Source organism: Halictus rubicundus, chromosome 4, assembly GCF_050948215.1.
Source record: "Halictus rubicundus isolate RS-2024b chromosome 4, iyHalRubi1_principal, whole genome shotgun sequence".
Taxonomy (NCBI): Eukaryota; Metazoa; Arthropoda; class Insecta; order Hymenoptera; family Halictidae; genus Halictus; species Halictus rubicundus.
In genome coordinates, this window is record NC_135152.1 from 8,874,905 (window position 1) to 8,900,177 (window position 25,273).

General features: G+C 42.3%; 1 protein-coding gene across 1 annotated transcript in view; it reads right to left on the bottom strand.

Annotated features, from left to right (window-relative positions):
• Nucleotides 1-8,575: 8,575 nt before the first annotated feature.
• The window catches only part of LOC143353339 (uncharacterized), a 289,180-nt gene continuing 272,482 nt past the window's right edge, over nt 8,576-25,273 (bottom strand). Inside the window, exons 6-8 of the mRNA XM_076786581.1 lie at nt 18,603-18,784; nt 11,363-11,603; nt 8,576-10,730 (exon numbers count right to left, since the gene is read on the bottom strand). Of these exons, the coding sequence (XP_076642696.1) occupies nt 10,483-10,730; nt 11,363-11,603; nt 18,603-18,784 (671 nt within the window). The 3' untranslated portion in view covers nt 8,576-10,482. The remainder of the gene's footprint in view (nt 10,731-11,362; nt 11,604-18,602; nt 18,785-25,273) is intronic.

Consider the following 25,273-nt stretch of genomic DNA (forward strand, 5'->3'; position numbering starts at 1 on the left):
TAATAGTTTTCTTTTAAATTGCACTTGAATATTGGAAAAATCATGTGAAAGGAGACAATTTCACGTTCTCTTCACGGCCTCTTACGGGTCGTGGGGGGGATAAAATTTGGGGATAAAAATGTTCTTAAAACATCCTCAATCACTCATTTGTTTAAGAACAAAAAAAATTTTTCCATTTTCGAGGGCCAAAATCGCGTTTTCGCCCACTGTGCGTCGGCGGGCATCATAAAGAATCCCAGCGCGACTCTTAAAAAACATCGAGGCAAATTTCCACGTTTCGGAGCCGGGGCAGATAGCATCAACAGGAAGTTAATCCATTCCTAAATCCTCGGTCTGAATTGCTGGCCCGTCATTGTCGTAAACAGCGGCAATTAACAGCGGGGCCGTCGGACGTTCTCGCGTCAATAAACTTTCTTCTTGTGTGCGTTAAATCCTGCCCCCATTCGCGGCTCGTGTTGCTCTCTTCTAATGGCGGCCTGACGAACGGAAGGGTGAAAGCGGCGAACCGTTTCTGGATTAGATAGGATAGGGTTTCGTTTCGTTTGGTGCCGAGGCTCGCTCGCCCGTTAAAACCGGCAATCAGCATTCGTCACTCTCGCATGCGCTCTTTCCGGGGAGTTTCTACGAGCGTCCGCGTGTACCGGTGCACACTGTAATTGGCGACATTTTGTACGGATACGTCCGGCACGGGCAGTCGTTAGGGTGTTTAACGTAACGTTTAACGCGACCGAGTCGCTGATAGAATCCCTAGAACACTCGGCCGAGCAATCCGCCCGCTGATGCACTATAACCGGCCGCGAAGCATAATATACTTCGCCCGCGAGATAACTATCTGCGGGACTGCACCGAGCTTCTTGAACGTTAATTATGCCAATGGAAAACAATTTTGCATCTTGACAACGATATCGCTCTTCCTATGCTTATCAATCGGTGTGCGCGACTTCGAAACGTGCTTACTATACCAGCTGTAACTTCGAAGAACATTATTCTCTTTGCTGGAAAACTTTTCTGCACATTATTCGAATACTATTTAATAAACGTACGAAGTTTCAAATTCCCACGCGTAATACTTTTCTTGAAAAAAAATCGCAAAACTCGCCTCACGATCAGACTTCTGAAAAACTTTCTTTTTCGGGGACTCCATACGGGGTCCCTCCATTTAAAAAAATTCTGAATATATACTTGAGTAATAGTAGATGGTGCACGCAACACATGATGCAGTCGAGGTACGCAACACTGTGTAAACCTAACCGAGACCGTAGAGCGGTGATAACCGTTCCCCCGATCGCTATAAGCGCGCCTTATCGATCGTTCCGCGATCGATTCCTCGGTTTATTTCGATTTCCACGAGTCCCTTAAATATTCTCGGCGGGAGAATCATTGCGCCACGAAGACGCCGGGGTCTGGTATCGTTAGGCCATTCGCGGGGACACCTTACGGGCGCGTTCGCGCGATCTTTATGCGGTGGCTATCCGATGCAAGTTGCAACGCGCCGTTTGGGAATGCAGATTCGCCGTGCCGGAGGCTGCCGGACAATGGGAACGATTCCCCCGGCTGCATCGTATCCCGTGACACTTTACGCGTGCACGTGGTACTTCTGCGTCTCGAAATTTATTGGAGAAAATTAGGGGGACTCGTAAAGGCTTTACCCCTGCCTCGGAGATTTATACAGTGTCTCGCCGGGAGCTGCATTCTCCGTTGCGTTGCATTTCGAGTACGTTTGAAGAGCAATTTGCCGAGCCCGTCGCTAATCCCCCCACCTGATCAATATCCACGACAAGAGTTGCGAAGAGTTTTCTCTGACAATCTTCAGGTTCCATTTGGGACAAGTTGAAAACATCTTTTTTGTGCCTGATTATGTTTTGTTATCGTATCTTACACGAGGCGTTGCGTTGCGGAGGTTTACGGAGGTTTACGGAGGTTTACGGAGCACTGAAAGCGATTATGTTCCATTACTTTATGAAAATTTACAATAACGTGCTACCCACATTTTTAGCAATATTTTTAACCCTTAACGGACCGGAAGTGTTTCAAGCTTACTACCCTCCTAGGTCCAAGCTATTTTTCATACGAAGGGAAACTGTGGACTCAACATTTTTATATCAAGTATACAAAGGAAAATACTTATATTTATATTTCATTTTTTTTAGTAAGTAAAAGTGCTAAATAATAAATAAAGAAATAAATTTGCTAAATAATTTCTGATGTATACGACCTTAGAATTTTAACAATTTTAAATTAAAAATATTAGAACCCGTCGTTCTGACGCGTCCCGCGAACCTAGTGTTAATTTCTTTTTAAGCAAATTCGATATTACACGTAGTAATTTTTGCCATGAATGCGCACGTGAAATAATCTGGTGGCCTAGTAAAAAACTTCCCAACGGAAACAAGCAGGCGAAGAAATGGCAAAGAGTGTCGGGAAAACTTGAATACGTTAAATATGTGAATTGGAACGCCGAAAGTGTGTTAAAATTTCATGACAGTCTAACCTGACCGTGTACCATCCGCGATTAACCGGTGCTATCGCATTCTTCTGCTCAGCCTCGTTTATTTCGTTGTTCCAACTTGCTAGTAGTCACTTTCACTGTCTCCGCTTCAAGCCACCTAATTAGCTGTTAGCTATGTAATTTCTCGCATCGCCGCAAATCGTTTCTTTCCTGCATTTATCCCTTATTTGGACCTCGAACGCGCTCTTAATATTTCCGATAATTGAGACACGTTGCTCTTGTCGTCGTTAGCACTACATTCCGCAAAACAATTACAGCACAAAAAGAATTTTTCTACGATTAAAACAGGCGACACGACGTCTACATTCTTAACACGTTAACTGCCAAAATGTCAACCCCAGAGATTCTTACAAAATCAGAGTAATTTAATTAATGAAACCAAAACTATAAATTTAAAATGCATTATAGGGGATGCTGTCTTAACCATTTTGAATTCGAAAGACTCCAATAAAATTCGGTTTATCTGGATATCTTACAATAAAAATGAATTCCTAAACCCAGTCAAAAATCACTGTCAGTCATATGTGACTGAAAATCTCTGAAAATCTCTGTCAGTTAACGTGTTAATGTGGAGAGGTGATCAACGACTTATTAAAAATATTGCAGGAAGAAATGAAGTACCTTGTAAAGTTTTTATTTTGCATAAAAATCTGCAGTCTAGGTATGATTTCGACTATCACACGAGAGTTCACACTTCAGCTCGACCAACTGTGTTCCATTGATAATCTGATAATTTTAAACGACCACATAAAATTGTAACAGTTATGCAGAAAAAATATTTTTATGTTTCTAACGCGATAAAATGGAGGAATTTTAGAGAAAAAGCTGCGAAGCGAAATAACGACCTAAATTTCTTGCACGTGTACCGAAATTAATTTCACGGAGCGTCGCTAACATAATACATTCCCAACGGTGGGAATGAAAGAGAGGAGAATCCGATGTGCGATACCGATACGAGCCTACTTCCTGAAAAGGATTGAATAAGACACCGTCCCGCTGGCAAAATTGGAAGACGCAGTTACTTCAGAAGCCTCGGCGTGTCTCTCACGGCTAAAAATGGCTGGAACAGCCTCCGGCGGTGTCTTTTATGCCTGTAAAAGTCGCCTGATCAGCGATTCGTTGTTGGTCTTCTTTCACCGGCCACGATCGAGTCGAAGATAACATAGTTAAGCGGAAACTTGGGACGATTTGGATATTCCCGATTCGCCGTTCGTCTTACGCATTGTTTCATGTTTCGGGGAAAGTGAAACGCGCCCGTTTCGAGAAATATTTAGGCCACCTGCTTGATACCTCTATACTATTAAAAAAAAAAAAGGAAAAAATGGTGTTGGTCAACGAAAGGCAGAATTTTCAGCCAGCAACGAACGAAAGTGGAACGCGTCGTCGCGATCTTCCTTTTGATTACGCTTCTCCGAAAGAAGGATCTCTCGACGGATTCATTCAGACCTTCGACGGCGATAACTGTGATTCTGCGAAAGAATTACTCGAAGAACAACGCTGGCTGAACAATGGGAGATAATCGTCTATGCAATTAACAGTAATATCAAGTCCTAATATCAATTATCTTAGGACTTTGAAACGCAAATAGGAAAATGCGTCGTCGACCATTCTTTTTATTTTAGAATTATTAATCTGTACTTCGCGAGCGTGCAAATGAAGATTTGTAAATTTACTCTTGATAAATGCTCTTTCACAAGAACAGATTCAAATTTGTATTTCTATTTGTTGCAGCGTACGATCTATAAGCGATAATATACACGCGTGATTTATAAGCGCGTAAAATCGTGAATTTATAGTGTTATTACTATAAACGTCATTATAAGTTTCTGATTTTCATTTTACTTTCGCGATATTACCTCGACACCGTTTTCTACGGGAAAGTCTTTCTATAGGTAGTAACCGCCGTACATCGTCGTATGTTCGCGTAGATACGCGTGGCTCACCCCATTGACCTTCGAGAAATTGCTAGAGGCCGCAATTAGCTCGTTGATGTTGCCGATGTTTCTTCGCCGGTGTCCAAAGTAGGCTGAAATTAACCGGTGCAGACGAACTTTCTGGGTCCGTGCTCGCCGATCGGTTGTTAATTAACATTGACTTTTGCGGTGGTTTTTTCCCCCCGTCGGCGCAACCGCGAGAAAGTTTCGAAAATAGAAGCAACATTGAGAATCGGCTTTGCTTTCGTTCACGCGTCGACGAACTTAATTTGTCTCTCTAGCGATTTTTTTTTATGCGAAGAGAAAGGACACTTCCGAAAATTTCGTAATACATTAATTCGTGGATTGATTAAGGCTCGTTTAGATATTGCGATATCCACTGAGATTTTAAGTTTTATGTGAAGAAAGTGACGAATAATTTATACCGATATCGGTGCAGATTAGAAAATGCAGTTCGGTCTAAGTGCTCCTGCAGGGCACATTTGACGTAGGCGGTAAAATAAACTCCATCGACTTAGAAATCCAATGCAGCTGCATGGGAAAATACGTGATGTGGGATGAGACTACATTTATGGTTGGGAGAAAGGACAAAAGTGAATTATAAGAGAGAAAACGCTAGAGAATTGACCTGAGTGATCCTGCCATGGGATGAGTGAAACTTTATAATTTATGACTTACAATGCAATTGTGCTGACACAATATGCAAGCCGATGTCTCTCTGCTGCTTCCTTTATCATTATTATTCAACGAATTGCACCTCTGTTGCTCACTTTATAATCAACTGGAAAAATCAATAGGATATAATGTAGTCCATCTGCAAAATCTAATATTCTACGAACTTTCTAAAACTTTCTGTAACGAACTGAGACGATCAATTTCCGTTTGAGACTGCCATTGCACAATACATACTTGTAACAAGGAAATGTTCACCGTTGTATATTTGTATCATAGAATGTGTGTACAGTGAGTTCTCGATATATGTCAACAACACAGGTCTTGCCAGCGTCATGTATCGGCCAGGAGTCATGCGTGTTATGTTTACACTCCTCGGCGTCCGAGACGGTAGTGGGGATAATACCGCGACGTTTATCATCGAGGCCTTGGCGAGAAATATAGAGAAATCGCTGTATATTGTTTCACTGTGTTTGAAACAATGTTCAAGCTTTCTTAAACGTCCTACCATTGTTGAATTTTCACCGAAGAATTACATGATTATTAGTCGTTACGATCTTCCGTTACCGGAACTATAATTGATCAACTATTTACTACAACTACACCGAACTGAAACGTGTTTAAATTGTTTGTTTAAGATTTTCTACGCGCAATGAGAACATAATTGAACGTAGATACGTAAGGTTGCATCGAAAGGGTTGATAAAGTTTGTGTATCGTTTGCACGATATATCTCGCGACGTCAGATCTCCTTTTCGTTAGATCATCGGTTCGCCAGAGGCAATAAACGACGAGTCTCGACGTTTTACGGCTATTTCAAGATTTCTGGAATGCGATCCAATTTACGATAACGATCCGAGGCCCAATACATGTTGCAGCGAGCACACACGGCTGCCAAGAAAAGTGAAGACAAGTGCGCGGGAACGTTTACATGCCGGCCACGCGATTGCTATTGACAGGTTTCAGGAATCGTTCGGTGATCCACGAGACGGTTTGGCCTTCGGTCGATTTAAATTCAACAATTATTCGTATGGATTTTATAGTTAGAATTTTCCAATCCACGGAAGCGAGACAAAGGCGTGAATATAAAAATATGCAATAGAGAACTAAATTTCAATTTTTCGAGGATCTACAAAAGCATCTACAGTCTGTTGTTCCTGTAATACAAATGTATTTTTCGTGGGGAAAAAATCGGGTAGGACTGATGTAAATTTTATCAATTGTTCGCACTACTTTTATTATTCTCTTGGAATATTATGATAATTTTTAAGAAGCATAACAAATTTCCTCAAGGTCCCAGATTAAAGTGGAACTCGATTAGTCGATGCGTTGATTCGTTTGGGATACAAAATTGTTAACACTAAAATTTGGATTAGATAGAGCGCGACAGAAAATAATAAAGGGGAGAAATGATCTTTACTGACCTCTTAACCTCAGACCATTCATGATCAAGCTCAGTCATGAATGACCCAAGGTCAGAGAAAGTTCTACCGAGTTCGAAGACCTCGATCAGAACTGAAGACTCTCGACTCGCGCACCTCATTTATAGACGCGAGATCCCACTATAGCTCTGATGCGTAGAAAAATGCGCGAAAAACCGCCTAATCGAGTGAGCTCTATTAAAAAGTCCAAAATTTATTTCGCGATTTATTGAACATCGAAAACTTCTGATTTTTCGATATTTCTTTGGGGCTTTAAAAAATGATGTTAAACGATATTCGAGATTGTTACAAACTATCTGAATCGTTAGACTTGGGTTTTACTCTGACCTTGATAAAGTATTTTATCGATTTCAATGCTCTGTTGGTTACAGGTGATAATAGGTCACCGGCACACTAAAAAATCGAAACTCTACGGAATTTTGTGGCTAATTTTATATCTCCATTGGTGGTAGTACACTTTTGTGACGGTGAACGCACACCGAAATCAAACATCCTTTCCGGGCGGAAATCATGATCTTAATTACAATTAAGGCCTGAATTAAATGTCGCTGGGAGAAGTAATTGAGTTTCCTCGAAATAGTAACAGATTCTGATCCTGCAATTTTGGCGAAAGCCGCCATAACTTCGTTCAAAATGTCGAATTAATACTTACGTCAATCTGAAGCCAACGTGTTAATTACGAAATACACTTACTATTTTAACAGAGAAACGTCTGTTTTGTCAAAACGTTCTCCAAGAGATTTTTTCAAATATTAGATACAGTTTGCAACCTACAAAAATCTATATTCTTTGTAGTTCATATCAGAACATAATCTTCTGTCGCACAGTGCTAATGCATTTCAGCTTTAAAAATTCCAAAGAATGCAATTCATCCACGGTAAAGTGCTTCCTGAATGTGTTCCCAGATCTCGTAACGAGTCGCAAGAAGCACTCTGACTTCGAGAAAACTGGAAAAAAGTTGAATAACGCTACTAAACGCGTTAATTGATGCAATAAAATGTCCCGGTCGAGACAGTGCAATAAAGAACGAGCGTAGAAAAAACCGCGGCCAATAAAGTTGAATCATTTGTTCGTGTCCCGACAACGCCCACGCCTTTTTAAATGGAGTCTTCCTGTGTCGCCCTTCCTTTTTTCCTCCTGCGAACCCTTGACTACGAGGACTTTGATGGAACGGGCCCGAACGCACCACCGTCGTCGTGGCTTTCGCCCTTATCTCGCTCGTCCGTTCGCAAATAAATTTGCGTGTCGGCAGCGGACGCGATTCGATTAATCAGAAACTGAAGGTATACCCTCCAAGTCACACCCTTAATTGCGAAAACGGCGTTCTCCGCCCGGAGAGGCCATTAATAGCGGCGAACGCTTTCACACGCTGATAATGAACGGTCTCGTGTCGTTTTGACCTACGATAGCGTCTTATCGGCGGCGAATTTTCGGTAAAGGAACACCGACGTTGCGAACAAAAAATCTCACACGCTCGTACGGCAGATCTGACGCCAGATTGCAAACAAAGAATATCGTACGGTCGCACCGCGGATGAAAAATTGCGGCGACTCGAGCCGCTCGTTTAACTCTGAACGAATTTACGACTTCCGACATAAACATTCTGTTACTGCGGCAACAGTATACTCTAAGATTCTTTTAAAAAAATCATCGTTTATTTTCTTTCAACACCATGCAAAAGCTAGAATATTTTCTTTTTACACCATGCAAAAAGGTAGACTTCAAGCTTTAAACTGAGTCCATGTTTACTGTTGGACAATTCCCTTTTAGGAAATTATAACAGTTTCAATATTTGGCAATTTAGTGTTGAAATAGTTTATAGGAAACTGAGAATATAAATACTGGAATAAACCTTTGCCTAAAAGTTTTGAGATCCCTGGAGCAATGCTAGCAATCCCTGGAGCGTTAAAGAATATTTTACAAATAGAAACCAGTCTGAACCAAGCAATTACAGAAAAAAGAAAATTAAATACAGGAGACGGTCACTAATCTAGAGAGGTTCAGGAAAGAGAGCGGCAGTAGATTTACGACAACGTTTACTGACAAAAAAAAAAACTTCTTACAATAGTTGAGTTTAGATACAATAATTCTTGCATTTTTTTGTGGAGAAGGGGATGTGTGTATATAGGCTCGGTTCGCAAGCTTACGCAGAATAACATCGTAATTAACATTCGAATGTCGACAACATCGCTTCTCTTCGATAATGCGGAAGCGAGGTCGGGTTTCTCGAAGAGGCATATCGACGCCCGTATAGAAAGTACAAACTTAATGCGATAAACAACCGACAAAATGGTGGGGCTTCAACCAGCTCCGGGGAGCTTTCGCAAATATAAAAGTACGCAGATATCACAATCCAGAATAAATTCGCACGCGGTCGCTACATACACTGGCGTGCAATATAAAATAGGCCAATCGCCACCCCAGACGCATCGAGAGAGACTAGAATGATTAAGAATAAATCGACGATTGAAAACTTATAAGCTTACAATGCGTAAGAACGATTACATAATAATACAGATATTATTGGACGATAATAGTTACGATGATGGGATGGAGGATGATATTCGTTCTTCTTTTTTCTTTTTTCAGCTGTTTTTGATTGACACGATGCGTCGTAATAATGCGACTCTATGTACAGTGCTCCGTGATTAGTAGACCGCGGATCTTTATGCGTTTGCGTCGTGCAATAACGATGAGAAACTTTTGCATCCGGTTTTATATTACATTCAACGGCAATGTAAACTTGCATAAAGCTCCACGGTCTAGCGATGAGGAATTGTCACGATTTAAGAGATACAGAATGGACGTTAAATGATATTGATCACTGCTTGCGACGCGATCAACACACGCGATGAGCGATGACGATCGATCGTTCGTATGCACCGGGGTTTCTCGTCGAGAGCACGCAATTTTCATTGGGATGCAAACTTCTTGGAACGATTAATAAATTTTCAGACTTCGAATACTTTTTTGGTTGAAAGTGTTACCCACAAGATATTAATCCTACGTTAATCTGTGTCAATTTATCATCTGGTCCGATAATGGCAGAAACGTATTCGAAATTTTCTTAGCGTGGATAAACCCGATCGAGGATACACCAATGAAACAAATACTGATTATTGCACGAGAAACACCGACACGGACGAACGAGTGATGACTGGCGCATTAATTGGAAAACGCTAGATGCATAATAATACTACGCGAAATACTTAGACACTTTTTAGCTTTCTCTTTTCTCTCCAAAACAGCGAACAACTATCGTCTCTCAGCTATAGTCTTTATAATTTCGCAAAGCGACTCACCGATAACAATAAAACTGCTCGCGCATGCTTTCGTTGATGCGCACATTACCGAGCAAGAACATACAACAAGCTCGTTCGAAAATCTTGCGAGCACCAACTCGAAGAAATCGCTTCCGAAAACTGTACCGCAAAAATGTACAAGAAAAATCAACAGCTTCCAACACATCCTTGCCGGACTATTAGCTTTGGACGAACAAGAAATTATGGACGGAGACTGATCTGATCTTCGCTCTCGGCACCGAGACCTAAAAACTCTCGCAAAGGATCTTCAACAATTTCTCTCGAAAACTCCAGAATTCAATTACGGAAAATATTATCTAATCTCGACAGACTTCGCGTTCGTTCTTTCGCAGATACTCAAAAACAGCTGAGGGAACAGTCCACGGAACACCTCGATGCCGTAAAAACAAAAACGCATAAACCACACTCACGCGCACACATTCAACGAACTTCGTCGGTGTCTCCCGAGAACGCTTGAGAACAAGTCCTCGAGCACAAAACAGCGTTCTGCCTTTTGTTCCTCGACTCGGCACAGACCGAGGTTTTGCGATCGATCGTCTCGATCGGGAAACCGTCTTTCGCCGAGCGGAAAAGCGGATCAACGGGATCGCGATCAGCGGATCCTCAGTCGGTGCACTCGGACGCGAAGCTCTCGAGATCGACGTAATGCCCGTTCAGATTGTCCTCGAGCAGCTGCGCCAGATCCCTCCTCAGCGTCTGGAATTCCGGCCTGCGGTCTGGATCGGCGTGCCAGCATCGGGATATCACCCTGAACAGCTCGCTTCGGCAGTGCGAAGGCCTCTCCAGCCGATAACCGTTCTGCACGTTCCGCATGACTTCCCGGGCCGTCATGTCCGGGTACGGTGTCGAACCTGTGGAAACAAACATTTTTCCATTGTCAACAGGACGAACTGCGACATCGCGGCTCGACTTCCGTTTCGTATTGCAAACCATCGCGACGATACTAAAAAATCCCGTTGTTCCCCGTTCGCTCGATTCCGCGTGTGTTTCAAAAGACTACTCACGTTCTCATTGTTTAACACATTAAGTGCGAAATATCAACCCCAGACATTCTTACAAAATCAGAATAATTTAATTCATGAAACCACAACCAGAAATTTCAAATATAATATATTATAGGGGATGCTGTCTTAATCCTTTTGAAAATAATAAAATTTGGTTTATCTGGATATCTCATAATAAAAATGAATTTCTAAACCCAGTCAAAAATCATTGTCAATCATATGGGACTGACGTGGCAGTCAACGTGTTAATGTCATCGTGACTACCGAATCGTTTTAATTGCATCGCGATCTTTTCAAGGTCGTGCGACATTGTCTGTGTTAGATCTGCGGACCTTCGTGCAAAATAAAAACTGTCCAAGCAGATTAATTAGTTCTTATAAGTAACAACTTCGGTAAAATCCGCCGTTCTACATACAACCAACGATCGCTCTACATTTCCAAGGAGAACCAAGGGCGAAAGTTGAAACGAGCGTTCTTACCTAGGGTGACGATCTCCCACATCAAAATGCCGAAGCTCCAGACGTCAGTCTTGGTGGTGAATAGCGAGTATATCAGGGACTCGGGTGCCATCCACCTGATTGGCAGCGCGTTCCTGCCGTGCCTGGTCTCGATCACCTCGCCGTCCTCGTTGGCGAATCTGGACATGCCGAAGTCGGCGATCTTGCAGAGCTTGTTGTGATCCACCAGCACGTTCCTCGCGGCGAGATCCCGGTGGATGATCTGCGAAACCGAGAGAGCACGGGTTGATCTAAATTTTTCTTTTGTCGCGTATCACCGATGGCACCGCGTCGAGGGGTGCACGACCGCAGGTGGACGTCCTGTGACGCAACCGCACGGTGTCGCGTGACAGGACAAGCGAAATCGTATCCCTCGAGACAGGTTCCTCCGAGAAACTCGACCTTCGAGCCGCGAGCATCATCTCCGCGCGGCGAATTTACGAGACGAAGTTTACGAGCGACGGAATCCGCGGCTCGTCACTCCGTAACACGGCGGCGCCCGCGCGTGTTTATTACTTATGATTATTTATTGCAACGCTGCCGATGTACGCGCGTACTGTTGTCCGCCGCGGAAGCTCGAGGCCCTTTTCCACTCGCCCGGGAGCCAAACCGTTCGAATAGAACAACGCGACTCGACCGTATAAACCTTAATTGCTACCTGATAAGGATATGGGAAAAATCGTAGCGCCCGCGGCAGGGCTAATGGCAATTACTGGCGCGATAGGGGAATCGTTTTTGCCGATCGTTTCGATGGCTGATTGCTTCTCGGAGAAGCGATCAACGCATCCAGGAGTGTAGCGAGTTCAGCGGTGCGTGCTACTCGGATACGAAACCCCGAAATTTATGTTACGAGAAGAAAGGGATAATGATTGTTACTTATCTGGGCGAGGGGAGCCATTTCATTTGCAGTCAACCTTTTTTCGGCGATCATTTTGCGAGAAAAAGTGGATACTATCGATTAGGTGGAAACGTCGGTTCATATTCAATTCAATAGTCTCTACTAGAATACTAAAAAAAATATGTATTTTTAAAAATGTGCAACAATCAACAGATTTCACACAATTATTTGCAAGTGTATTTACAATTTTTATTATTATATACTACATACTATATGTGTACACTATATACTACAATTTTATTAAAAGAATATATGTTAATACTTTTTAATTTAATTTGGAGTCGAAAAATGTAAAAATATACAGAAATATTTTTGTATTTTTAAAAATATATGTTAATATTTTTGTATTTTTAAAAATATATGTTAATATTTTTTAATTCTATTTGGAGTCGAAAAATGTAAAAATGTAGAGCTATATTATAACTTGTACCTCTCAAAGCACTATGCGCCGGTAGTGCTGTTCTGCCACGCGTTGAGCTCACCTAAACCGTCTGTGCGTAGCGCTCATGCGCGCATCGAAGTCACTATGACTGACTACAGCGCGTGCTGTCGTACCACGCGTTGAAAACTCTCGATCGCTCCGATCCGAAGGTACTCGATATTTTTCACACAATTTTCTCTGCTACCTTAGATACTGATTTACACTTGAACATTTTAAATATTACACCTTTTAACTCAAGCTTGCCGTCCTTCAATTCGATTAGGCCACCGATATATTTAGAAATCGCTTCTCCAAATAGACAATAATGCAACTAAATCAATGTCGCGATCACAGTTAACAATTAGGTATCCAGTCTATTCTTTTACGAAGTTGAATGTTCCAAATGTGAATAGTTTTTATAAGAAAAATTCGTCAGAGTCATAAAACTCGTATGAGATTAAAAACAAGGAACACGGAACGAGCTACAAATGACCTAACCCATTTCCAGCCACCATTCATTCGCTGCCGGACAGTCCGAACGATTTCTCAACGTTTCGATCGAAATTCCAGGTAGCCGGAGGAAAGAAAATAATTTATCATGCTTTCCGACCGGTAACAACGTAATACACGGGAACCTGTTCCCGCGTGAAACGGTGTCCCGAACAGAAAAATGTTAATTCGCCGCGTGCAGGCCGATCGGAAAATCGGTGGGACCGAGAACTCGTCCGATGCTAATGAACCGCGCAGCTCAATGTCAAGGCGAGCTGGCCGTACATAAGTCTCGGCCGTTTCTTTAATGACTTCATCTTTTAGATTTATTGCGGCGAGATACGAGCATCACGGCTCGGCATAACGAAAAACGCCATACGTTTGTCGTTTTTTTTTCAACGTTCGTTCTCGTGCTTCTTGCGCGCTCATCCCCGCTTCGTCTCGCGAGAAAAATATGTTTTACGCCTTCGATCCCGGTTTTCTCCTCGCACGAACATGCTAACGCGTTCGATACACTGTGCACACAGCGGTAGGAAAAAAGTGAAACGTGTTTTCCGAGGGGAAAATTGCACGACGATCGGATAAATGCTAATTGACGAGCGTCCCGAACATAATTTCCTTGCTTATCTAACTTTCCTCCATTCCCTCTCGTACAATGGACTGCATCCCGAGATAAGATATTCTGTATCAGGAATTCTAGAGCATACCATCGTTCTAGAGCGAAGATTCCTGACGATTTAGAGTCGACTGCAAGCAGAAATAAAAATTTCCTGCTGTCGTATGACGGACGTTTTTGTCATTTCCGAAGCTACAAGGTTCTGTCCACATCCTGGAATCATCTCTTTAAATATTGCTTCTAACAGAGGATGTCCACAACCATTTATGCCAGCCGTTTCCTCGACTCCGTTGATAATGAGACGTGTTTGTGCGCGTAACTCTACGCGATTACTGCACATAGACGACGGATTAATTATTTTTCCGCTCGTGCAATCCGATCAAGGAGTGCGAATGTAAAGCCGTATTTAGTCCCGCTGCGGTGTAATAACGAGTCAGAATTTTATGCCTTTATTTTAGGACGAAATGCCATTCTGTTGTAATCGATATTCATGTACAAATGTAGGCATACAATAAATATTAATTTCTCGTCCTAATCTGTGAAATTATCGAGGATAAAGAAACCCTTGCAATGAAAATCGTATGGAAGAAAAGCTCTATCGGTTGGTTAAGTTTGAAACATTGAAATACCATGAAAAATATCAGAAAGGAGTGGTGGAGCCTCGGCCGCTCGTGTCGATTAGGTGACAACGCATGTATCATTGTCCTCTTCGTAGGTGCCGTGTAATACAACTGTATCATGGAGGCGTGTCGATAATAAAGCAAAACGTGTCCATACTCCATTTTCCCGATCGGATCTCGGTTCGTGTACCGGCCACGGCTTCCAATTTCAATTAACCGTACAATGTGTATCGGCCTCGAGAGGTATTTCTGCGAAGCTGTATATAATCTTTGATTGAAATCGACATCCTGACTCGGTTCAGCTCTTAAGTCGTCCTTCCAACGACCGAGGCGCAGGATACCGATCCCAATCGAGGCTTCTCGTTCCTGCCTGCTTGACGCCCCGAGCCACTCGACAACACGCATCTACCCGCGAATCATAACCGGTCGCCGATGATCCCCGAGTATTTACCATTTATTTGCCATTCTCTAATCAACTTCGAGCTCTTTACCGCTGACCTAGGACCATTGAACGGCAAATTCACCAGCGCGAGCAACAATCCGCCTCGAAACGTGTCACAGTCCAGCGAGTCGGAATTTTCATGGTCTATTTGCCGATCGGGTTATCATTTTTATCCGCCGGTGGACAATGACCGCCTAAACGGGATTAGGGACGTGCCGACTCGAACCTGCAGTCGAATTATGGAAATGAAGGAGATACATATCGCGTGTTTAGGCTCCTTCATAAATATAAACCAGAAATCTGGTGGTAAACCTTGGACCAATTGCTTTTCGCTGAACTCTGTTGAGTAATTGTATAACATTTTTTTACTTCGAAAGGAGCACATTGTGTTTCACTGTATTTTCGACAAAAAGCAGTTGAAAAAATAGAAATATATTTCGATTCTGTGCAATGGTTATGACAAGAGGATCAGCGTTGATCACAATGAAGTAGATTCGAAAATATACGATAAAAAGACAACGGATTTTATGCATTTATGACAAAAATGAGTAGGCGTAATTTAAAACAGTAAAAACATTAGAAGAATTTTAAAATACTGTTATATTATCTTCAGCCTATGAAACTTATTAAGGAAGAAAATAAATTTCTATTTCACTTCAGTTTGTTGCAATGCCGATAGAAAATTTTTATTTTGCATAAAGATCCGCTGTCTGATAATAAAAAATGTTTCGATTGATTCGCAGTGTTTGTATAAATTACAAGTTCTCGCGAACTTAAACGGGAAAAATAAAGCACGAACATTACGATGTGAATGAAAATGTTTGCGGAAACTTCACGGTCGTTTTGCGAATAGCGAAAACGAGTCTCGGACGTTCGTCCAGTCGGAATGGATATAGCAATTTTCCTACCGATGGGTAATCATTACCTGGCCGCGCGTCGGACAATTAGGTTTCCCGCGGTAATTCTTTGAAATGATTATGTGGATGCCGGTAATTCGACATTTGAAGAAAGTAATTATGGTCGGTTTATTTGGCGTTCGTCCTTGCGAGAAGTCCTATTATTTGAAGGCTTACCTTCGCGAACGCTACGCCACTTATTATTCCCATAGAAATAATAATTCCACGAGGCTTGTTACCTTCGGCGCGACTATCCACCATCGTATCACCGTGCGCACGCGCGCGCACAAAATGTAAATGCGTGTTCGTTTTTAACGTTAGAAGCACCGAACAATTAAAGGCGACTGGTTCGTAATACTCGGGACCTCGTAATTTCTGTAATTGTGCAGCGAGAAATCCGAGATAGGCGATTTTAATCGTCCGGTAGTCCGAGCATAATTGAAACATCTAGTAGAAGCTAAATTCCGTCGGAGCGAGCGCGAGAACCGCGGGAGGGTACTAGGTAAAGGAAAATTTATGAAGTTGAATGTCATCCGACGTCAGCCGTTAAGTGCCGGCGACAGCACTAAAAGAAACTCCATTAAACGCGGCGAGATGCATAAAAATATTTGTTTCGCATTTTTAATGAACCGCGCTCGCACCGCCGAGATGCAAAGTTATAATCTTGCCGATAGGAATGCCCGCGCGTCATGACACTCGAGCCGGCGCGGCGGCTCGACGTCGCTCCACGCTGCGAAATTTCGATAATTAATCTACCGTAAGTAGCATACCGTTGCCTCCTTTATGCAACATGCGACCAATAATAATGACACCGGTCCTACCACGAAGTTTGGAGTTCCGGAGGAATTTCATATCTATCAAATCAAAAATGTGATCAGAGGGGATAAAGATATTTCTAAAAGTACAAACTATGAACAAACACGAGGAGAATAATATTTTCTAATATACAAGCTAAAATACAAGTACAAAATAATTTAACGAATTTTCTGTTTTAAACCGCGAGACTTTAGCGAAACGAAGGCGAACGTTTTGAAAGCGATTGGTCCCATTGGTTAATAATAAAAGTTCTTTCCGGCGACTAATAAATCCCCCGTTGGACACACGCCGTTCAAGTTAGGCGGTCATAAAGCTTGTTTTCAAAGGCGCCGTGCCAAAAAGGTCCTGTCGCGAACGCGGGGTCATTACTTTCCGTCAAACATGGACAAAGCCTGGGATTTAATTGATACAAAAGTCTTTGCGTGTTCCCGCTAATGCAGGTTTACTGCCTTTTACGCGAGCGCGGTTAGGGTGGTCGCAGCAACTGTTCCCGAATCGGTCGCGAACGACATTTTTGCCTACTGACACCAATTCCCCCGGCAGAATGATACGTCGGTTTCGGGCTCTGTCTTTTATGACAGATAATATTTGAGAAACAAACATCGGCGATAACCTGTTCGCCGAACCGTCTTTTTTTCTCCTCCTGACCTTCGACCACGATCACGTGGCTCCCAAGGACGACGGATTCGCAAATTTCCTCCCGAGCTCGGTGTTTACAACGCGCGAAATAACGGGAAAAATATGAGTTTTTTTTTGCCAATTATCTTTACACGATCATCGGCCATTCGAATGAAAATAATCTCGCGCTGTATTACCGGTTTTAAGCGTTACCTGCGTTTTATCATTTTTGATCACCGCAATAATTAACAGAATACTGCCCAAAGAAATCAGAATAAAAAGGGAATTTATGACTATCCGCGACAAAGATGTGGTATTTGTTTTTTCAATGGAAGTTATTCATTACAAATGAAGCACGTGAATTTCAAGTTCATCTTGGCCACTTTCTTTAAAGGTATGACTTATCGGCTGTTACAGATCTTTGAAGAATGAAAACAGGTTTGACGTCGAAAGTGGCAACCCTCTTTTTTTTATTTGGGAAGGTAATAAATAGAGGTTGAACGCGCTCCTATTGGAACCCGAAGACCAATGAAGCACGCGACGGTATAGAATCGTAATTTATGGACCGGAGATCCTGAGAATATAATTGAAATAGAGACAAATGTTACCGTTGTCATATACAATCTTCAGTTTAGTCAACTTTCTACTTTCCCTTTAGTTGATTAATGTCATTTCCTTCTCATTTTGTTAACAGACTATATGCTTTTACAAGAAAGCTTAGTAGGTAAAATTTCCAAAAATTGTGAAGCATTAACTTGCTTGTACCATCCGATACGTTAATTTAAACTCTTTGTTTGCAAATGACAATTGTGTCAACATCGACACTGTCGATTGACAAACACTGGGATTGGATAGAAAAATAAAAATCTGTTTACATTGCAATGTACTTCGAGAATGCATTGCAAAATATTAGAAACATTCGTATATAACAACTAAACTGCGGATCTTTATGCAAAATAAAAACTTTCTGCCTGAATCGCGACAAGTTAGGGTGAAATAAATATGTAATTTCTTGTTAAATATATTTAATAGGTTGAAAATAATATAATCGTATATTTGAATGTTTTTACTGTCTTAAATTAGACTTACCCATTTTTATCATAAATGCATAAAATCCCCAGCCTAATAACAATGGAAGGTAGTTTCTACGAATCACAGAGGAAACTGACAATGGGAAAGAAAGAACAAAAGGAGCTAGAATAAGATTTACACAATAAAATATAGGCGGTAATAAAAGTGTGAAGTGGGCGAGGCTTGCCAAAATCGAATGAGCTACCATTAGACCCAACCCTGCTATTAAGCCTAATTCAATTTCCAGACGGACGGGAGGTGAATTGAATTCTTTGAATTTCTTTAACAACAGAATTATGGTATCGCAACGGAACAAGATGAAAAAATAGGCTCACCTTTTTCGATGCGAGATACTCCATGCCCCTGGCCACGCAGTATCCGAAAACAGTGAGGTCCCTGGATGTTAGGGCTGCAGAGTCCTCGCTGAAATTGTAAAAGTCCTGCCTGGTACGATGATCGCGCAGGTACGCCAACAGTTTCCCGTACATCACGTACTCGAGTATAAGGTAATGAGGCTCTGCGAACAAATCGAGTCGCGACACAATTAATTAATAACAGCGGTAACGACCCCAAACTGTCGTGGAACGACATTAAAACCAGAAGACAAGCCAGAGAGAGGGGGGAGAGGAGCACGCAAGGGGATTAGAAGACCTCATGGCGAGAATATGAGGGCCTGTACTGCAGGGAGGCCCCTCAAAGTAATTTAACCGGAGCACTTTCGGGCCCCCGTGGGTAGTATCCGGTTGATTGTAACTTATGGGCCCACTTTTGCCGGCCCCACGAGCTCGTAACTTTCATATTAGGCTAGTATTACCGGCCTCTAATAACTTCGGTTTGTTAAAGCAGCGTTTCTTTCTACCTTCCGGTCGTTCGCTTCTTCGCCCGCCGAACTTCGCGGACGGTCATAATATTTACATGTTGAGAGATCTATGGTCGTATACTCGAACGATTATGAATGTTAATACCACGGCAACTGAATGGTAAGTGAGGCGATAAATCCATTTCGGGACGGGCGAACGTGTTACGGAAAATTGCCGGCGTTTCGCATTTTTGCGATCGGTCTCGCTGTTTTTGCTCGGCATACCGATTGTTTTTACTGGGTATCAGAATACAGCTGTGCCTTTTATTTGTTTAAACATAATCACAGGATCAAGAGGATGGCTCTGTTGTTGAACAGTTTCGTGAAAAGTTAGTTAACCGTTTTAACCCATTTGCATCGTAACGAAGTATGACAAGTAGGCCTTTATCACCAAACTTTTTTTTTTATTATATTTAAGTACAAAAATGACTACAAGTAAAAGAACTTCATATTTCAGCATTATAAGAAAAAATAAATTGAGTTAATATGATATATATATATATATATATATATATATATATATATATATATATATATATATATATATACGCTAATGATGCAAATGGGTTAGGCGCGTTTGATGTTAAAGAATTGTTAATATCTTATCGAATAAAAATGTAATTCTTTCTCATTTTGCTTTACTTTTTCCGTCAAATTTATAGTAGCGGCGTTTGGCCTGCGTTCGACGTGTACACTCGTCATCGCTCGATTTTAATTCCGCGGCCGTGAGGGATTTTGAAAATTAAACTCCGCAGTTAACTGGTTAATGACCTAAAACGGTTCAATTTCTTTCGGAAAGGTGCAGGAAGCCGGTGTTCTGCACCTGGCGGAGTGCGCGAAAAACGAGCAGAAACGCGTACGAGCGCACGCTCGCCGAATGTGAACGATGCGCCCCCACGTTCCGGCACGTCGTTGAAATTTGTCATCGATAACCGGTGGCCCTCGTATAATGATCGCCACGCGCGATAGTTTATAGCCGGAGGAAGATGTCGCAATCGCGCAGGGTACCGCGCGCACCGAGCCTTCTCGCAGGATCAAAAGATACGGCAGAAAGTCGGCTGTTAATGTCGCCCTTAATTCATACGAGCTAGCGCGCTCGTCGTGGAATCTCGTCCCCGGGAAGAAATAAACCGGGCCTCGATTAGACCGTAAAACGGAAAAAAAGAGCGGATCGAGGGAAAGGAAAGCGGCGGGGACCCGGTGTACCTGGCGGAAAGAATCGCGGCAGATTTCTCATTGCGTGAATTTATTTGTCGCTATACTCGCGGGAATGAGCGGCGAGCGATCATCTTGACGCTCCCGTAAGGACCTTTTCGTTGACGATTAACACTTTGAACGCCAACCTAGAAACCCCAAAAATTCCATAAAATCAAAGTAAGTTATTTAATGAAATAAAAATTGCAAAAAATTAAATGTACGATACTGAGTAATCCTCCAACTTTCTTGCATGTTACAGATCCTAAATGAGTTTAGTACAATGAATATATCAACGTAAAAATTCATTTTAAAACCTGCACAAATAATTCCGACAGCCACATATGGCTGACGTGGCGTTCAACGTGTTAATAGACCGCGGATCTTTATGCAAAATAAAAAATGTTTGCTTCGATCGCCGAACGCAGGAGCGAAATAAAAATGTATTTCTTCTTTTAATTATGTTATTAAGCTGAAACCAATACGCTGATATCCTTCAATCTTTCTAATATGTCCACTGCTTTAATTTGTGCTTACCCATTTTTGTCATAAATGCATAAAATCCACTGTCTAGCCATTAATCTCGAGAAATTTGCTCGAAGTTGCCAGGTCTACGATTCTGAACTCGCAATGTGCTTGCTTATAAAAATGATTCTGTTGTCGTGCACGTAAAAATAACAATTTCAAAACGAAATCAGAAGTGTCTGATAGTTATGGCGTGAATCTCGCGTGTAAAACAGCAACGACGCGAGTTCACTGACTGTCCCAAACCGCTCAGCCGTAAACCGATGATATAAGTCGACGGCTCGGAATAAATCGGCGATTCATAAATAATGTACAAGTGCTTGCAATTTTTTATACCGCTATAAACCTGGGATGTTCGTCAGCATTAATGGTCGATCAGTTTCTTTTCTATCTCGTAGCGAGAAGCTGTGCACGGTTTCATCCCCGACGTTATGGAACACACTGTACGTGTTCGGCCTTCGACGAGGATCGGAATTTTTGTATTTTTTTGCCGGGAGTCGTTAGGAAGGGCGCGCGAGAGAGGGCAGCCCTTTGACGAGAGACGGGCGTCAAAGGACGAAAACGTCGCCCGACAGGAATTTGAGCGCGCCCACCAGCGCCGAAACGATAAACACGGGGGCGCAGGATGGGGGAGAGGGGGAGAGGCCCATGGGGGCCCATGGCAGAAATTCGGATGCCGTAAATCTTACGGGGAGGTCCCCGCGGCTCGTGTTTTTTCTTCTATGCGAGCGGAACGAAGTCGAAGGTCCTTCAGGAAGACACGCCAAAGGCGAACGCGTCCGACCAGGCACTTAATCATCGTCCACAATTATCGGAAACGTACCAAAGAAATTTTCATTTAACCCGCTCGACCCACGGCTAATCTTGTTTGACTTCTCACTTTGCGCGCCTAAATGCGTACAATGCCTCTGCGCACAAAAGACTTGCGAAAGCTAAACCTCACTATTCAACCCTTACTCAATATTTTCTGCGGTGTTCGACAATATTCTAGTCGTCGCACTTCACAGTTCCGGCACATATTTTTATACCTCAAAAATAAACCTATTATTACCCAAGGGACCAGAAGTCCGTAGCAATCTTGTTGTTTTGTTGTTAAACCGAGTTTGAAGAACAAATGAAACGCAGGGTAACCAGGTTAAAAGGTAAAGAATTGCTGTGCACAGCCAGTAAAATGGCGTTCTTACTTATTTTCTCCGAACAAACGATACCAAGGGTCCGGGCGTTAGCGATGCTCGTTTAATATTCCGGGACACGCTCCACCCGCTATCATCCTTGAATATTATGTGTACCCCCGCGATAAAGTAACTATCAACGGGAGAACCGCGTCCACTTAATCAATTCGTGCTTATTTTTCTGATCACGTTCGTCGTTTCAGGTTTCATGACCATTACCGGCCCTCCTCTAACAACATTGAACGAAAGAAACGAGCCGAGGTAGGGTAGCCTTCGACTAGCTGTCCCGAACGCGGGGCAAGATTTAACGGAATCTCGTAAGGAACAAATCACGGCGGGGTTTTTTCTGCGGGGAGGGAGTTCGGTTTTTTTCGTAGAAAACTGTTCCACGAAGAAGGGGACTAAATTTCACGTTATTGCTAGACGAGTTCCGCGGCGCATTAGCATACAATCGCGAAAAAGGGGTAGCGCACGCATAAACATCGGAGGGAAGCCGCCGGTTCGACGTCAAATCCAGATCGGGCACGGGACTTTGCCGATCCTATCGATATACCGGTATTTCTGGCCCCTCCAACCCCCCCCCCGTAGCAACGATCATTTCGCAGACTTAATAGACGTATTGTGCCATGAGGATCGTCGCCGTGGGGACGCGGTATGGAAATTTATACGATCAGAGCCACGATACCGACGAGCCTCCAACGAAAGACGTATAATGGGCCTGCCTCCCCCTTCAACCACGGCACGACTAAAACTTCAGATTGTCTCGTTGCACAGTTTTGATGTCTCAAGCACAGGATTTGTCGTTAATGGCAAACTGGGCCCCTCCTCGCCGAACACGCGATATCACCGGACTGCAGATTTCATGCATTCGTGGCTGAAACGAGTAGGCGCAATATAGAGAAGTGAATAGAATTTAAAATTGTCGATACGTTACTTTCAACTTGTTCAAATTATTCGAGAAAGAACGGAGCGTCTATCTGCCTCCTGCGTCCTGCAATATGTTAGGGGTAACCATAAGTAATTAATTATTTGCAAAGAATTTATTTTGCCTTTAGCTCTGTACCGATCGTTGAAGAGGAAACACGTATTCTTTCAGAGTTTTTGGTAAAGCCGCCTGTGTTCAAAATATTCTAAAAAGTATAATAAGAAAGGGAATAAATTTCTATTTGACTTCAGTTCGCTGCAATTCAGGTGTAAAACTTTTATTTTGCATAAAGATTCGCAGTCTAGTACCAAGAAAATTTCGATTTTGAAGATCTGCAGATATGACGATGGGCGCTCAAATTGGTAGAACACTTGAAAGAAAAGTATGGCTTCAAATCGATGAACTCTTGAACGGAAACTTAGTTACTATAAATGTTTAATACTATCTTTATGATTCTGAATTCTTATGAAAAAAGGCAAGCTGATCGATTGACTCGGTTCACTTTGTTTTTTATCACGAGTGTACCCGGTTATTTAATGCAAGCCTTTGAGATTGTAATGTATATAATAATTATTTTTATAATATATTTAATATCGATAGCAATTGCATTCGGCCGCTTACACAACAATGGCAGATCCTCCTTTCCAAGGATGATGCACTTCGAAAGAACATGCTGAATGATTTTTCACGCGAATTTGTTATTTCCAACTACGCGCGCAGCTCATTAGTCTGTCAGTTTCGGCGTCTCGATTACTATTATCTATGCTCATTAGTCAATTATCCAGAGGACGATTACGCGCAACCAGCGATGCTATCCTGCGAAGGTATTATCGATCGATCTCGCTTTTTATCCGCGAAACAATACCACGCTCGTGTAAAAACGATTACGATTGCCGATCGTCGGTGTGTTCGTACGATGAGAACAAAAAATATGGCCGTCGATGAGTCAATAACGAGGAATGCTTCCCTTGCGAGTCCCTAATGATTGCTTCAATATGCATCGTGCGGCGTTTCAGCGACGATACAATCTGCGAATCGGCGTCGAAAACACGGAATCGTAAATAATTAAAGATGCATCAGCTTGTCAGCAGACGAAGCTCAAATTGAGAAGCAATTGCGCTTGCGATTAACCAGTTGTTGTTCGTTCTACCGAAGGCGACATTTTATTTACACGATTTTCTAGGAATCCGTCTAGGGTGGCATCAATTGTCCCTCTTTTTCATCGTTTCAGGATACAGTTTAGCCGAAGAACTTCAAATTCAAGAAATTACTATGAAATCAAGCTTGCGTTCAACGGATTGTCATAACATCGGTTGTTCATCATTTTAAAGCAGACACACTTGCGAATACATTCAGCAAAGTACGAAGAAAGACGTTCTTGGAACAAAGATATACAGTTATCGAATCACGTTTCGTGTCAAATCATAAATTCCTTCACTTGTCGTTCGAAGGTGTGCAGTTCTGAGAAGGTACAAACTGTTCAGAAACTGTTTGAAGAATTAGGCACTCCGAAATTCACGAGGAAACAACAGAACATGAATTTTAAAGTGAAACAGAACTCTTAAAAAAATTTTTCAAACACACTTTGAAGACATTAGAATTTAAGACAAATATTATAATCAGATTATGCATACTGAAATTCTACAGCAAAAAATGTACACCTATAGTACCATTTCTTTTCCTGGTAGGGAATAACAAAAGAGTGACACCTAGAGTGATCCCTAGACTTACCACGAAATAAATAACGAAACCTGGGATTAGGTAATACATAAATAAATTTGCTAATCCGGAAATGTTACAATGGCACGTAAAAGTTGGGAATGCCGTAAAATCTAAAAGGATCGTGGAAGAAGATTGAGAGCAAAGTTCGAAGGATACGTCGAAGATGAGTGGTCATCGGATCGCCTCTCGAAGAAGCGCATCTTCTCGAGTCTTGATTACTTTATCATCATTTTACGCGATGATCCGCGCGTTTCCCAGTAAAAAAGGATCGGGCACTTAATGCGCTGCCAGTTTTTATGAAGTTTGAACGTCGCGTCGTCGGGTCTAGTACTGGCAAGGTCGAACATAAGTGATTCGTATGAACGGTTGCGAATAAACGTGTCAGCCTGGGACGCAAAAAGGGGAGTGAATCTTCGTGTACCGGTAGCAGATTACCATACCGGAGGTGCAATCATTTTTAACAAAGCCATAATAGCCGAAGGACTCCAGGCTTCGTCGGATATTATTATTCTCTTGATAGCAATATTCTCTGAACCCCTTGAAGACGGCGGGCGACTAATTAAAAGGCAACTCTGTCTTCTGTACAGATTAACACGACTGCGTAATTAC